Source organism: Pelodiscus sinensis, chromosome Z (genome assembly GCF_052426305.1).
Source record: "Pelodiscus sinensis isolate ZL-2025 chromosome Z, ASM5242630v1, whole genome shotgun sequence".
NCBI classification, from domain to species: Eukaryota; Metazoa; Chordata; order Testudines; family Trionychidae; genus Pelodiscus; species Pelodiscus sinensis.
The window spans coordinates 5,871,483-5,885,600 of NC_143085.1; the positions used below are offsets into that span (position 1 = coordinate 5,871,483).

The window sequence follows — 14,118 nt, forward strand, 5'->3', positions numbered from 1 at the left end:
GGTGAAAGCCAAAAACTCCCAGACCCGGAATGCTACCGCGAAGGGAATAAGAGTCACTCAATATTGTGGTGATGTTTTCAAGGTTCTGTAGGGGGCATAGCCTGTCCCTTGGGAATTTTCTGGGAAGTTTATGGGCCTTGGTTTTGCCCACTTACCTTGATGGCCTGTCCAAAGAATCCTTTCCCCAGGATTTCACCATGTATCAGATCACAGGGCCGGAAGATCTGCTGGGAATAGCTGGAAGAGGAGCGCAGAGATTCAGAACGACTAATGTCACGGCTCAGGATGAAAGGTTCCTTTGGGAAGCTGGGTCCAGTAGACTTGGAAATACTGTGACTTCGCCTGGAGAGTTAAAAGCAACAACTGGAAGATTAGATCAGCTGCAGGAAACAGGTCACCCTCATCTGAGCGTGCTAGTCACCACCACACTCATGAGCTTGCCACAATTCTGTGGCTGCGGAAGGTGCTGCAGCATGGACCGAATACTGCCATCACTTCCAGGGCTGAATTCATAAGTGAGCCAACAGCAGTGTCCTTGCTGGCAGCCACCCATTGTGGGTGCATTTGTAGCCATAGGGATTCTGACTGCCAGCTTACAAGGAACAATGGATAGATCTGAGCAAGGGAGTCTTGTGAATGGGGGGCAGGTTTTTGAAGGTTGAAGACCCAAGACTCATATAGCAGGAGTCTGCCCCAAGGGGTAAGCTCTCCCCACACTGCCATCTGGGCATGGCAGGAGTCTATGACTTTTCAGTTTTGTATTTCAAGTGGATAGCAATTTTTATAGCCCACAATTTAGCCTTTAATACTGGTTAGGCTATTCAACAAGCCAGCATAAAGGGGAGTCGATAGAAAGTGCCTGACTGGATCTACGGCCTCATCTCCTGGCTGGCCATCACTCAGTCACTTACAATTGAAAGACTGGGCACTATACATGAAAAGCTGGGTAAGAGGTAACAGGCAGTGGTGGCCTAGTCAGTCTAGAAGAAATGGAAGAAGATTTGCAATTGCTGCTCTAGAAGCACGAGCTGTGGTGCAGTTTTCCTAAAGTTTGGTACCTGAGAGAGCGCCTATGCAACGTTCCTTCCAGGTTCTCCTTAACATCCAGCGGGGAAATGGCGAGCGGGGTGGGGGTGGGGGTTTTTATGTGGGTGGGGAGCCTGGAGTCCAGCCGCAGCCTGTCTAGTCGCTGAGAGACGGGGTCATGTTCTATGAGCAGCTGAAGCGTCTGACTGGTCCTGCGAATTAGGTCCTCCACCTGAACAGAAATCCAAGGGCAAGTAAGAATCTCTGAAGAGGACTGACGTAAAAAAATATGAAGCCACATGGACGTCCTTTGATAGAGAGATGGACTCTACCCTGCCTCAATTGGTCACCATGGCTGTGGTTTAGTTACGCACGTTAAAACTTAACATTTAACCAATTACATCGGATTTTACATCCCTGCTCCAAACTTCATTCCAACTCTCCTCTCCCCGCTGCCACCTCTCCCTCCCCAATTAAACTGAGATGCCAACGCCAAAGAGGCAGCAAAAAGAACTTCACGTTCAGCCAGCGGATTGTTCTGTTACACAAATCAGTGAAAGCATTACAGTCCCACACAGTAGGCACTGCTATGGGGTGGGGAAGATTGTGAACTAGTCCCAAATAGGGGAAAAAAAACAAAAACAAAAACAAAACAAAAAAAAAAAAACCACACACCCCACAGTCTGTAGGACAGACTTCAGGATTACTCAAGATAAAACTATACCTACTTCCTCCACTTGTAATGTGCGAATAGGAACTCCATTGATTTCCAGGATCCGGTCTCCAGAGTGAATGGCATTTCGGACATTGGGACTAATATGTCTTCTGTTGACTCTAAATGAAAGGGAAGTGTCATTCTGGAGAATCTGCCTAAACAGAGTATTCAACATTCACTGGGTCGCTACCGCCTGGCAAGTGTTTTTCCCTTTTAGGATCCAGAAATAAGTGAAATAATTTCACTCTGCTGATGTTCAACACCACTGGGATGTGACGGCAAGCGTTCTCTGAGCTGCCCTAACCTCAGCAAGCTTGGGGAAAAAAGGACCTTCTCATATCCCAAAGGAAAGAAAACAAAAGAGCCAAACCATAGGGAAGTGTCACAAGCTTTCTTTCAAAACAACAAGTACTGCTGTGGCACCTTGGATACAGGCAGTCCCCGGGTTATGTACAAGATAGGGACTGTAGGTTTGTTCTTAAGTTGAATCTGTATGTAAGTCAGAACTGGCGTCCAGATTCAGCTGCTGCTGAAACTGACCAGCGGCTGACTACAGGAAGCCCAAGGCAGAGTTGCTCTGCCCTGGGCTTCCTGGAATCAGCCGCTGATCAGTTTCAGCAGCGGCTGAATCTGGACGCCTGGGGCAGAGCAGCTGGGGTGCTGCCGGGTTGGTCCAGTAGCACCCCTCCTTGGCACTACTGGACCAACCTGGCAGCACCCCAGCTGCTCTGCCCCAGGCATCCCCAAGTCAGCCGCTGCTGAAACTGACCAGCAGCGGCTGAATCAGGACGCCTGGGGCAGAGCAGCTGGGGTGCTGCCGGGTTGGTACAGTAGCGCTGAGGAGTGGCGCTGCGGGACCAACCAGGCAGTGCCCCAGCTGCTCTACCCCAGGCATCACGAGAAAATCCTGGTCTGCTGGGGGGGAAGGGTGGACGCACTAGCTGCACCCCTCCCCCCCAGCAGATCAGTGAGACGCAGGCGGTGGGACCGCCGAGACGCATCACGGTCCTGCCCGCATCCTCTGTGGCTTTGCTCCACATCTCCCTGGTCTGCTGGGGGACTCTCTCCAGCAGACCCTGGAGACGTGGAGCAAAGCCGCGGAGGATGCGGGCAGCGGGACCGCGGCGCGTCTGGGCAGTCCCGCCGCCCACGTCCTCCGGGGCGAGAAAAGCCCCGTTCGTAACTACGGATCCAACATAAGTCGGATCTGCGTAAGTCGGGGACTGCCTGTACTAGCATATTGTATATGGTGGTATGAGCTTTCGTGGGCCACACCCACTTGCTCAGATGGTTTGGCCCATGAAAGCGCAAGTTTTTTATATACATGAAAAGTGTTCCTGCTGGATGACAGAATGACTTCACATCATTGGCATTGGCACCGCCCTCCTCCTCCCGTCCTGCAAGCCGGTGTTCACCTCTAAACAAAGTGCCTCACTAGCCACTCCAGGCCGCTCCTCTGGCCCTTACATCGCTTCTCCACAGGGCTGGAGGAGTCATCTTAGGGCACCACCAGCTCCTGCCCCTATCTCTCTGGTTCAGTTGCTTACCAGCCTCTTCCCCTGCAGCCCCACTGGCTGCAGCTCCCCCTCATACCGTGCCATGTTTCCATTGCCACTGGCTGGCCAAGTCGAGACTCCCCACCCCATAGCCCCCTCGCTCTGCCAAACCCTGCAACCCTCTGGGAGGCTGAAGTGCCGGCTGCCTGCAAGGGGATGGGGGGGAGAAAGCCCCAACGCTCCTGGCTGGATCTGGCTTGTGGGGAAGAAGTGGCTGCATGTGCTACCACATCCCTTCCCCCTCCCCCGGCTTGGGGAACAGCAGTGCAGGGACATGCTTCCTGGAGGCTTTTCCTGCTTCTCAGCAGGGTAGTGATCGACCATGCTGAGGGCACAGGGTCTCTGCTTTGAGGGATAAGGGGTGAGTCTAGAGCACAAGCTTAGCCTCCCAGCGCAGCTTCTGGCCTTTCACCTCTCCACCAAGACCCTGCATCCTCAGCCCCCTCACTCACCGCCTGCTGCCCAGCTCCTACTACATTTAAACTGCAGAGCTGCAGTGGGGTTAGCTCCCCAGGGCAGCGGGAGCCAGGACTTAGCAGTCCCCGCTTGCGCTGCTCTTGGAGCTAACCCAGCTGTGGCTCTGCTTTTTAAACACAGCAAGAGCCACTAGGCCTTACAGCTCTCGCTACGTGTAAAAAGCAGAGGCGCAGCGTTTGGGACCAGGCACGAGCTGGGACAGCCGATTCCTGCCTTGCACTCAGACCCCTGCTGCGCCTCTGCCTCTTGTCCCCCGTGGAGATGGTGTGGGGGGGAACCAGCTTTTAAGGCAGCTTCCCACTGCACTGACTCCTGCTCCCCCACTTGCTGCTGGGGGGAGAGGGGGAGCAACTAGTTGAGTACTGGCTACCTGATAAACCCAGGCTACTCAGGTCGTCGACTCCTCACTTTCTTTTTTTTAAATATACACACCTATTTGTTTGTATGTGTTTTTAAAAAGTTAGACGAACACAGCCACCCCTCTGAGACCAGCTTTGTTAACTGCTATAATCCTGGCAGAGCTTTCTGGGCAGAGGAGAATCCCTGCCCTGAATGAGAGTTTACATTGCCTAGAACAACGCAAGAGAAGGGAAGACCCGCCCCGACAAGCAACGCGCGTGCTTTTATCTGCATCTCATTCCTACCACATGCCATCACAGAATGCAAAGTCCCATTTCAGCAGCTAGAGAGATCCCCAAATAAAAGTTTGCCAGAAGCGCCCAGCGGCCTTGACTTGGGTATCGCGTCACAATTACGGAAGGCAGCTACAACGGCCGCTTCACACTCACTCTTTGACCTGGACGCTGGCAGCGTAGCTAGAGCAGTCACTTTCCACAGCCACGGAGAACCCTCTCTTGCCATCAGTGGCTGCAGGCATGGAGATGAGCGTCAGCGTGTAGGGTAGCTGTTCACGCAGAGATTGTGTGGAGAGTCTTTCTATCATTGGCGTCAGCACAATCTGGTTATGGCATTTTCCACTGTGGAAGAACAGAGAAGCGTCACTGGCCACTTCCCATCCCTTCTTGCCAACCTGCACAGCCCGATCTTTTTGTCCATCAGGCTGTAACAGTTCTCTTGTTCTTATCACCCATCCGGCAGAGCTCCCCTAGTCACATGTGCCTAATCAGTCCATTCCGGTGTTTATAGATTCACAGGCTCCACGGCCAGAAGCGACCACTGTGTTGAGGAGATCTCAAAACTTCCTTGCACTATGCAACCCCAGAAGGGGCCCCAAAATATGAGCCCACCCATGCCCACCTTCCCTTCATCGAGGGGGACACGAAACAGTCGCTCAAGGGCTTCTGCCCCAAGCCAACCCTGCTGACCTAGTCTGATCCCTGGTCCAGCCCAGGTGACAGAACTGCCTCAGAATAATTCCTAGAACCCACAAGTTTTAGAAGAAACTTCCTATCTTGATTTAAAAAAGGCCAGTAAAGAAGAATCCATCACTATTGTCAGTAAATTGTTCCACTGGTTAAGTTGCTCCCACTATTTATATCTTATTTCCCATCTGAGTTTGTCTAGCTTCTGCTTCTAGCCAATAAGAACATCAGAACGGCCAGACTGGGTCAGGCCAAAAGTCCATCTAGCCCAGTGTCCTGTCTGACGACAGTGGCCAATGCCAGGTGCCCCAGAGGGAGGGAACACAACAGGGAATCCTCACGTGATCCCTCCCAGTCATGCATTTCCAGACAAACAGAGGCTAGGGACCCCAATGGGTCACGTTCTACTTTCCTCAGTTAAGCTGAAGAGTCTGTTATTCAGCATGATGCCCATGAAGACCCTTGCAGACTAGTCAAGTTGCTCCTTATCCTAGATCCATTTATATTAACAGAGGAAAGATCCTAGAGTCCATGACTACAAGGAAGACTTTCTAATCCTTAAACCATCCTCCTGGCTTATCTCTGAAGCCCATAAATGTAAAAGCTTCCAGGTATGTAAAACCACACCGAGCCTCGAGACCGAAGGGGAAAGCAATTTGCACATACAGCAGGCAATGGAGTGCACTGTACCGCATGATCAACAAGGCAGCCACATGCCCCATCTTACCAGTAGAGTGTGGAATGCTGTACAAGCGCGTATGTGTCTCCATCTTCAATGATTACTTTGCAGCTCATACAAGCAAAGCATTCTGGATGGTACTTGTATTCTCCAGCCACCTACACACACAGGCAGAGGAAGTTCTGATCAAGCAAGGGATGGTTAAGAGGGGCTTGGGGAAGCAATAGCTGCCTCTGCTAACAGGAAGTCCATATGAACTCCAAGCCTAAGCAGCTTTCATGCTTAAATACTGGACAGAGCAACACACATTAGGTATGTAAAATCCCATTCAACTGGTTAACCAATGAAAGAGGATGGGTGGGGCAGGAGGGGCTGCTCCAGCCTTTGCCTGTGGTGGAACTCTGCAACAGGCTGTGGGTTGTTCCCAGATACCATTACCCGGTAAGCATGACCCATGAAGGTAGATGCTTACTGATTAACATGTTACCCATTCACATCCCTAATGCAAGTCTACACTGCCTTTCCTAAGCACCTTGTACATGGTACATCTACACTACAACACTATTTTCGGATATTTCAGGTATACCAAAATAGCTATTCTGCGTCTTAACAGTGTGCCCATTATTGTGAAATACCTTTCGAAGTAACGGGTGTGCACTATTATGACTTCCCTATAGACCTCATTCCATGAGGATTAAGGGACATTATGGAATAGTGGGTTATTTTGCAATTTGGTGCTATGCAGACAGTGCCAAATTACGAAATAAGCCATTTCAAAATACATTCGAAATTAAGCTATGCAATAGCTTCAAGCCAAGGATGCAGTGTAGACCCTCCCTTGATTACAGTACACTGCTCTGAAATTAGTGTCACATGTTGGTGCAATTCATATGGCACAGGAATCACTCCCTACCAATATCTGGCAGCCTTCCTGACTTTTGCTATTCTGGAGGAAAGTAGGCATTTGAGTGAACATTAGACCTCCCACTAGTTATGATACAGGTGAGAGTAGATCTTAAAGAGTTAACTGATACATCTGAGAAATGGTTTTGCAAAACTAGCATCATTAATTTCAGTTACTGCAACCAGCTACCATAAAGCAGCAACAGGACTAATGGGACACACTTTTTTAAAATTGGTTTGTTCAGTTTGCAGTAGTTCTTACGTGAGACCTTTTCCTCCAGATTGTATTTTGGCAAAAACGAGCCATTCTAGTGAGCATTCCACTGCACTATTTTCCACTAGCAGGTGTTTGTGGTAGTTCTGTCCCCAGAGCAGTGTGTTAGCTGGTACACAATACGCTGCTCTGGATTCTTTTCATTCTTGGCAAAGACAGATTTAAAGGAGTTCAGGTTTACATCGTGGTGATGATATTTCCATACAAGGGACACATTTAGAAACACCGGAAGAATGTTGGTTCTGCAGCTAGCCACTAGAGGGCTTTAAAGGTCATTTTTAGACAAGGTCCTGATTTACCATGTAGCTTCAGAAATGTTTCAGCCTAAAGGCGACACCACAGCAGCTGGGACACTGTAGTGCAGGGGTGGGCAATTTCAGGCCCAGGGACTGCACACAGCCTCTAGCTTGCCTGCATCCGGCCCCTAAGGGTTAGAGCTTCCCTCAGCATGGGACAGCCTATGCCGATGCTAGTCCCCATGCGGCATTGGGGCACACAAAATCGTGTGTGTGTGTGTGTGTGTGTGTGTGTGTCCGTCCACCTCAGCCAGGGGCCTCCTGAGTAAGGGTTGGGTGTTTTTTTTGGCTTCTCACATGTGCAGCCCTGTCGACTGATTTTTCGGTGGGTCAGTGGCCCCCGAACCAAGAAGGCTCCCACCCCTGCTGTAGCACTTCTGGGGAAGATGCTCCAAGCCACCAGGAGAGTTACTCCATCAGCGTCATAACTCCTGCCTCCGTTCAGTGGGACAGCTGCGTCAGCGGGAGACGCTCTCCGGCCGACAGAGCCCTCTCCACGCTGGCACTCAGGTTGTCATACCTTGCGGTGGAGACACTCACACCGCAGAGCCCACAGCACAACGCTTAAAGAAGCTTTACACTGCAGTGGAGCCAGGGCAGCTGCCGGCCTTGCCCTAAGGGAGAAGGCTTCACTGCAGGCTCTGCAGCTGGCTCCCAGAGCCAGGGAGACAGCATGTAGCCTGCAGTGGGGAATGGAGGGGGAGAAGAGAACATCAACACACCATGGAGAGGGGCTGCTCCAGCAGGCCCTGCAGAGCAGGAGTCATCCACTGCCAGGGGTGGGCAGGAAGCTGCACCAGCCCTTATCAATTAATGTTTAGGTCCCTAGTGCAGGCCGAGCTTACAACTGCAAGCTCACACCAATCTGTCGTAAGGCAATAAAAGCACAACTCCCCCCTCCCCCCAATTTGACAAGAGACTAAGAGGAACTGGAGTGTCAGGCTAAAATAGAGGCTCAACCCCCTGAACATCCTCCACTGATGCACAACTTGGGGGTAAGATGGGGAGTCTTTTGGCTCATTTTATTCAGGGCCTTGTGTCTATGCTCCTTGCCCTCTTCCCCACAATGTGTCTGGTCCTCCTCCCTCCAAGTTGGAAGATCTAAGGCAGTGGTTCCCAAACTTCTTGGCATCACAACCCCCTTTTTGATTTTTGAAAAACCCTCACATCCCCGTCCCCCCCCAAATAGCAGCAAAGCTTGAGCCAAAAATCGGGAACTGAACAGGGCAGCAAAACTTGATGGGGAGAGGCTGGGTCACCTCGTGCCTCCACTTGGAATTTCTCCATGCCCCCCAGTTTGGGAACCCACGATCTAAGGCAATCGGCATCCCAAAAGATGCACAGATTGTGTAGGCTTTTAATATTTGAGATCAACAGTGGAGTTCTAAGACTAATGCCTCCCGCCTGCAGTTACGGGCATCCGGTAATGGATGTGTTTGTTGGTCAGGAGTGGCTGGGCAGAAAGAGGCATAGCAGAGTCCTTACCATCACAGGTCCAGTCATCAGCAAAGAGCAGCCATGGCACGATTCCCCAAATTTCCCCCAGTAGTCTTTGTGACAATAGAGCTGCCCATCTTTCTCATAGTACCAGTTAGTTAGGGGGTCTTGACATTCGGAGCACCTGTAAGACAAAGGGACATAGCTAGCAACAAGTCATCATGGACTAGCCCCAGTAAGAGTTTGACTGGAGGAAAACTGTCTCCCCAAAAGGAAAAACAACCACCCCCCCAAAACACAAATCACCACACCAAAACAAAACCACCCCAGACAGAGGGAACCCTGTACCCAACATGAAGACGGTGCCTCTTTTTTCAGTCACACATTATCCTTTGAACAATGATCTTCACGAGACATTTTCCCTTTTAAGCTCAATGTTTATTCGCATATGGTAGTGGAGGCTGCAGGTATTCTTTCCCTGTGCAAATAACAGACTCCAAGGACCTAGAGCATCTTCCAGACAAGGGTTTCAATGCACTGGAGACATTAATTCAGCCTTAAAATCCTTGTCAAAGCCACAAGTATCATCAGCCTCATTTTACAGGTGAACAGGCACAGAGACTGAACAGTCTGCCAAAGAGGAAAATCGGCAGCAATCAGAAATGGAATCCAAATCTGCAGGCTCCTTGTGCTTAAGCACATCACGGTTATGTTCTCAGCAGATGCACTGAAGCTTTTTTTTTTGGTAATGCTCCCTCCTTTTCCTGAGTTTGCATCAGGTGACTTATCTAGCCAGAAGGCCAATACAGGACTCCACGCCCAAGGTGGTGGTGTTGCTGAGAAATGCGTGAGGAACACTCCCTGTTGCCCAGGGCGGTACAGATTCAGCCCTCAACCTGAGGAGCAAGATGCTAGTGCACTTGCAGAGCACTAGACAAAGAAAGCTTTGACTCATTTGGAGTAACATGGTTCTTACAGACAGTGTTAATTATGAGGCAAGGCATCAGATGGCCTCAGCATTAGCAAGGGATAGAATCTCATCCAAGCAGGTGGTGACCACAACTATAATCTACTTGCAATTTCAGTCTGATTCGCAGCCGACACATCCGGGGTGAAAGTAACTTGAGTTTCTTACAGATACTATCCTATCACAACCTGCCCTCCTTGGGGAGAGGGGCTGTTAGACATTTATCACCATCCTCTCTCCCCCACCATCCTAACAGGTACTACTGAAAGTGTGGGGGGAGGAATTAGGGAAGGGAGCTGGGGATGTGCAGAGTCAGGGCCAGGTTTATGTATGTGAATGTTTACCCAGATAACCAGTAAGCCTCACCCCTAAACGGGCAAGGGTTACTGGTTAACTGTGGAGGGGGGTCTGGCTGGAGCAGCTTCTGCCTGTGGCGAGGCTGCAAGCAAAGGCTGCTTTAGACTGAACAGCTCCTGCTTGCTGTAGTGGCACTGCTCCAGGCCTCTCCTTTAATCAATTAACTGATTTAACAATGTTTAACCAGGGCCGGGGCTGGAGCCACTATGGGGGGGGGGCAGCCCTGGCCTTTCCTCTCATAAATAGCTGCTGGGTAGCCAGGGGTCAGGCAGTGCTCAGCTCTGCTTTAAAGCCCAGCAAACAACTGCCCCTGGAGGACAGAACAGCCCAGTCTGGAGGCAACCCCCTGCAAGGAACTGCCAGAGGAATGGGCAGCGCAGCTCCAGCCTCTCCCCAGCAAAGAGCTGATACCTCCCCAACCGGTCAGCACCCCACCCTGAGCCCTGCACCGCCTGGATCCTCCCGTACCTCCCGCTCTCGGCCCGGATTGCTGCACCACAGGATCATGCACCTTGTTAATTATTCCTTGGGTTAGTATTTTTCCCTTGTATAACAATTTCAAGTGTGTGCGTGCGCTCGCATGCACGCACATCCAAATAAGTGAATATGGTGTCAATGTGGGTACACAAGACAAAACTCACTTGCTCACGGATGGGAAATCTTTGAGGGAACATTGCCTCTTACAATGAAGTAGCTTCTCTCCAGCCACTGGCTCCCTGTAAGGAAAGTGAGGTCCCTTTGTTCTTTCTGGGTCCATGTGCATTGGAAGGAAAGTGGATTTCCACATTGAAATACATTGCACAAAGTTTCAGGAAGAGTCTTAAGATCATGTTGTGCAAAGGGGGACAGGGTGACAGTGAAAGCTGATTGTTTATCCACAAAGTGACTGCAGTAGCTTCCATCCAGGGACATGGGAAGTTTATCTTTAGGAGTGGAGGGAGAGCACCTGTCTCCATAGTCTCAGGGATGGTACATACTGAAACGTTAGGTTGAGCCTCTGCACTGCTCAGGGGCGTATACAGACTCTTAATTGAGTGACAGAGTTAAGATGACTTAATGCCTGGTGTAGAAACTAGGAACCCAGCTATTGCTTCCAGGCAGGCAGATTGACTATGGTGACCAGAGAACCCTTCCTGTTGCTGTAACGAATGGGTACACTAAAGCGCCACAGTAGTGCTGCTGCACTTGAACCCTTGTTTTTCAAGTGCAGCTTAGCCAAGAAGCCAGCTGGCTGGGGCATTTGACTGCAGGAGGAGTGGGATGTCCCCAGCCTAGCTCCTGGCAGCAGGCAGGTTAGAGGGGATGGCTGAGGGGATGGCTGAGGGCATAGCCCCTACTGGGATCGCCCCACCCCTGAAATGAAACACCTCATTCCAAACGACATTTCATGAACATTCTGAAAGTGGAGATTCTCTCATTTCGCGGAACTTCAAATCCTCTTCCCTCACAAGGGGATGTAGCGTTGATATATACATGAATGGATATGCCTCTCTCCTAGAACTGGAAGGGTCATCGAGTCCAGTCCCCTGCCCTCACAGCAGGACCAAGTACCATCCCTGACACATTTGCCCCAAATCCCTAAATGGCCCCCTCAAGGATTGAACTCACAGCCCTGGGTTTAGCAGGCCAATGCTCAAACCACTGAGCAATCCCTCCTATATCCAACAGCCCCTGTCAATTTCATTTGCAGGAGGAAAGGCTGTCATAAGCTATACAGTGGGTTTATTATTACAGCCTTCAGACTTGGGTGCACACACCTTTCCTTCCTCCAACTGCTCGCCTTTGGCTTGTTTGCTGTACACATCCCCCGCCTGAATCAAAGGGGAGGAGGGAAAGCAAGGGGTGATAAACAGCAAAGTTACACAAAAGCTCATGGTTTTATTTATTTATATATGTTAGTCTAAGATGCCACAGGACTTGTTTTTTTAAAAAGTTACAAACATAGCTGCCCCATAGACTTCTCAACATCATACCTCTGAACGCAGTGCCTTGTGTGTGGAAATCCATCGGCTGCGCAAGGAAACTCACACAAAACCAAATAGACCTCTTCCTATCCACGTGCAAATAGATGATCATCATACCCAGTGGTGGTTGCTTTTCCTGTTCTACACTGTGAGGTGCCCCCTTTCTCTCCACTCTGCTCATCTGAGGAAATGGGTGTTGCCCACAAAAGCTCATGATACTATAGATGTGTTCCACTGTTACTGACTAGGGATGTAATAGTGGAGTTGATTGACTGATCAGAAAAAGTGTACAGGTTAATGCTATAGAATACACACATTTCCCTCCCCACCCCTTGCCAGTAATTATTTTTAGCAGGCTGGCCAGCAGCCCAGCTCAGTCCTGCCTTGTGATGGGTCCCAGACCTACCACATCTGCTGCAGCTCTGCATTTAAAGCTTATTAGGAGCCAGGTGGGCAGGCAGCCTGGCTCAGTTCCGGATTGTGCCGGGTTTGGGAGCTCAGACCCTTTCCCCCCCTGGACAGAAGCTGCCGGGGGACTATAGAATAGTTGACTAACCGGTAAGAATACATGAGGTTACTTGACTATTCAATTAACTGATCTGTATAGGGATGTTAGAGAACTACTCTTTTTTTAGTAAAGATACACATCACTAACACTGCAGGAATATCTGGTTTACCACCAACCAACCGGCTCCTTAAGAGAGTTATCCCACCTCCGTGTGCATGCCTGTACCAGTGTGTAAACCTAGAGCTGGATTACAGCTTTAGACAAGTAAAGCTCCCGGATCCGATGTGCACTTGAGGATGACAGCAATACTGGAGAGGTCAGGAGACACCTACATTGCCACTTTGAAAAAGTTATACCCCAGCAAATACTCAGCAAGGTCATAATTCTGAGGTCCCTTTTCCTTCATATAATTCCCCAGTTTCAGTAAGAGCAACACGGCTGCACTTTCGGGCAGTGCTGTGCTGATCCCCTAGTATTACTTTGGCTGGATAGACATTCAAGTATAGCTACATCATTCAGGGGTGTGAAAAATCCACCCTCATGAGTGACCTATGTAAGCAGACCTATCCTCTGGTGTATGCTCAGCTAGTTGATGGAAGAATTCATCTGCCAATCTACTTACTGCTTGAAGAGGTGGCATGCCTATGGATGGAAAAAACCCTTCTTTCACCATAGGATGCAGCTACCCTACCCTACGGGGCTATATTGGTATAGTGCCAGAGTTTTATACCTGTTGTTACTAACCCGTCAATCGCAATCAAATGGTTGACTATAGGGGCATGACCAGTCAATCACGAGGAGTTCACCCCCCCCCCCCACCATGCTACATGCTGCAAGAATGGAGGTAGTGCCAGCTTCCTGCTGTGTGGGGCAGGGAAGTCCTGCAGCTGCGCGCCAGGTCCGGGTGTCAGGAAGCACGCAGGCTGCTCTTCCCCTCCCCTAAACAGCCAGCACGCTTCCTGAAACGCTGGGTCTGTTGCGTCACTAGGGACTTCCTTCCCCCTGCTGCCTTCCTGCACATGGGAGGGGAGGGGAGGGGATGAGAGGAGAGTAGTAGACCTGGGACCACGCCAGCTCCAACTTCTCAGGAAGCACATGACCACCATGGGGAGCGCTCTTGGATGTAAAAAGGCTGGAGACCACTGCTCTATATTATGGTAGTCAGCACTACAGGGACATGACCTCAAGGAGGGGACAAATTGTTCCCCTGCCTTCTTCCTACTGATTTAGCAATTGATCCCAACTGTGCAACACCACTTCTACAGGGAAGCAGGAACTCTTAATATTGCAGTGGTAAAGGGAAGGTGAAAGGAGGTGGAGTCAGTAAGCCGTCAGCTCTTTGCTATGCGAGATTAAACAAATCTGGGCAAGATAAATTTGCAGCTAAAAGGGCTCAGCACCCCACCCAGAACAATGAGGCAACAGTAACCAAGTGTGTCAGGTCCTAGAAACACAAGGCTTTGTTCAAAGGTGTTCACTGGCTGCTTCCGTCATGAGTCATGGCTGGCAAGAAGAATCTCACTGAGCAACACTGCAAGGCAGCCCCTTCTGACACCATTACACTTTATGGGCTGTAACAAGAGATTCTGTAGATTTCTTCACATCTGAAGATGTGCACAGCCTAGTTAGGCACTTTG

At 50.2% G+C, this 14,118-nt stretch overlaps 1 protein-coding gene across 4 annotated transcripts in view; it reads right to left on the reverse strand.

Moving 5' to 3' along the window:
- Positions 1 to 14,118, reverse strand: part of LIMK2 (LIM domain kinase 2) — a 51,525-nt gene that overhangs the window by 12,948 nt on the left and 24,459 nt on the right. For 3 of the 4 annotated variants that reach the window (XM_075898054.2, XM_075898056.2, XM_075898055.2), the window contains 6 exons: positions 8,734 to 8,869; positions 5,824 to 5,933; positions 4,563 to 4,751; positions 1,755 to 1,860; positions 1,059 to 1,258; positions 156 to 342 (listed from right to left, as the gene is read on the reverse strand). In XM_075898054.2, coding sequence (XP_075754169.1) covers positions 156 to 342; positions 1,059 to 1,258; positions 1,755 to 1,860; positions 4,563 to 4,751; positions 5,824 to 5,933; positions 8,734 to 8,869 — 928 coding nt within the window. Of the gene's footprint in view, positions 1 to 155; positions 343 to 1,058; positions 1,259 to 1,754; positions 1,861 to 4,562; positions 4,752 to 5,823; positions 5,934 to 8,733; positions 8,870 to 10,650; positions 10,726 to 14,118 lie in introns of all 4 variants that reach the window. The other variant, XM_075898053.2, reaches the window with a different exon arrangement.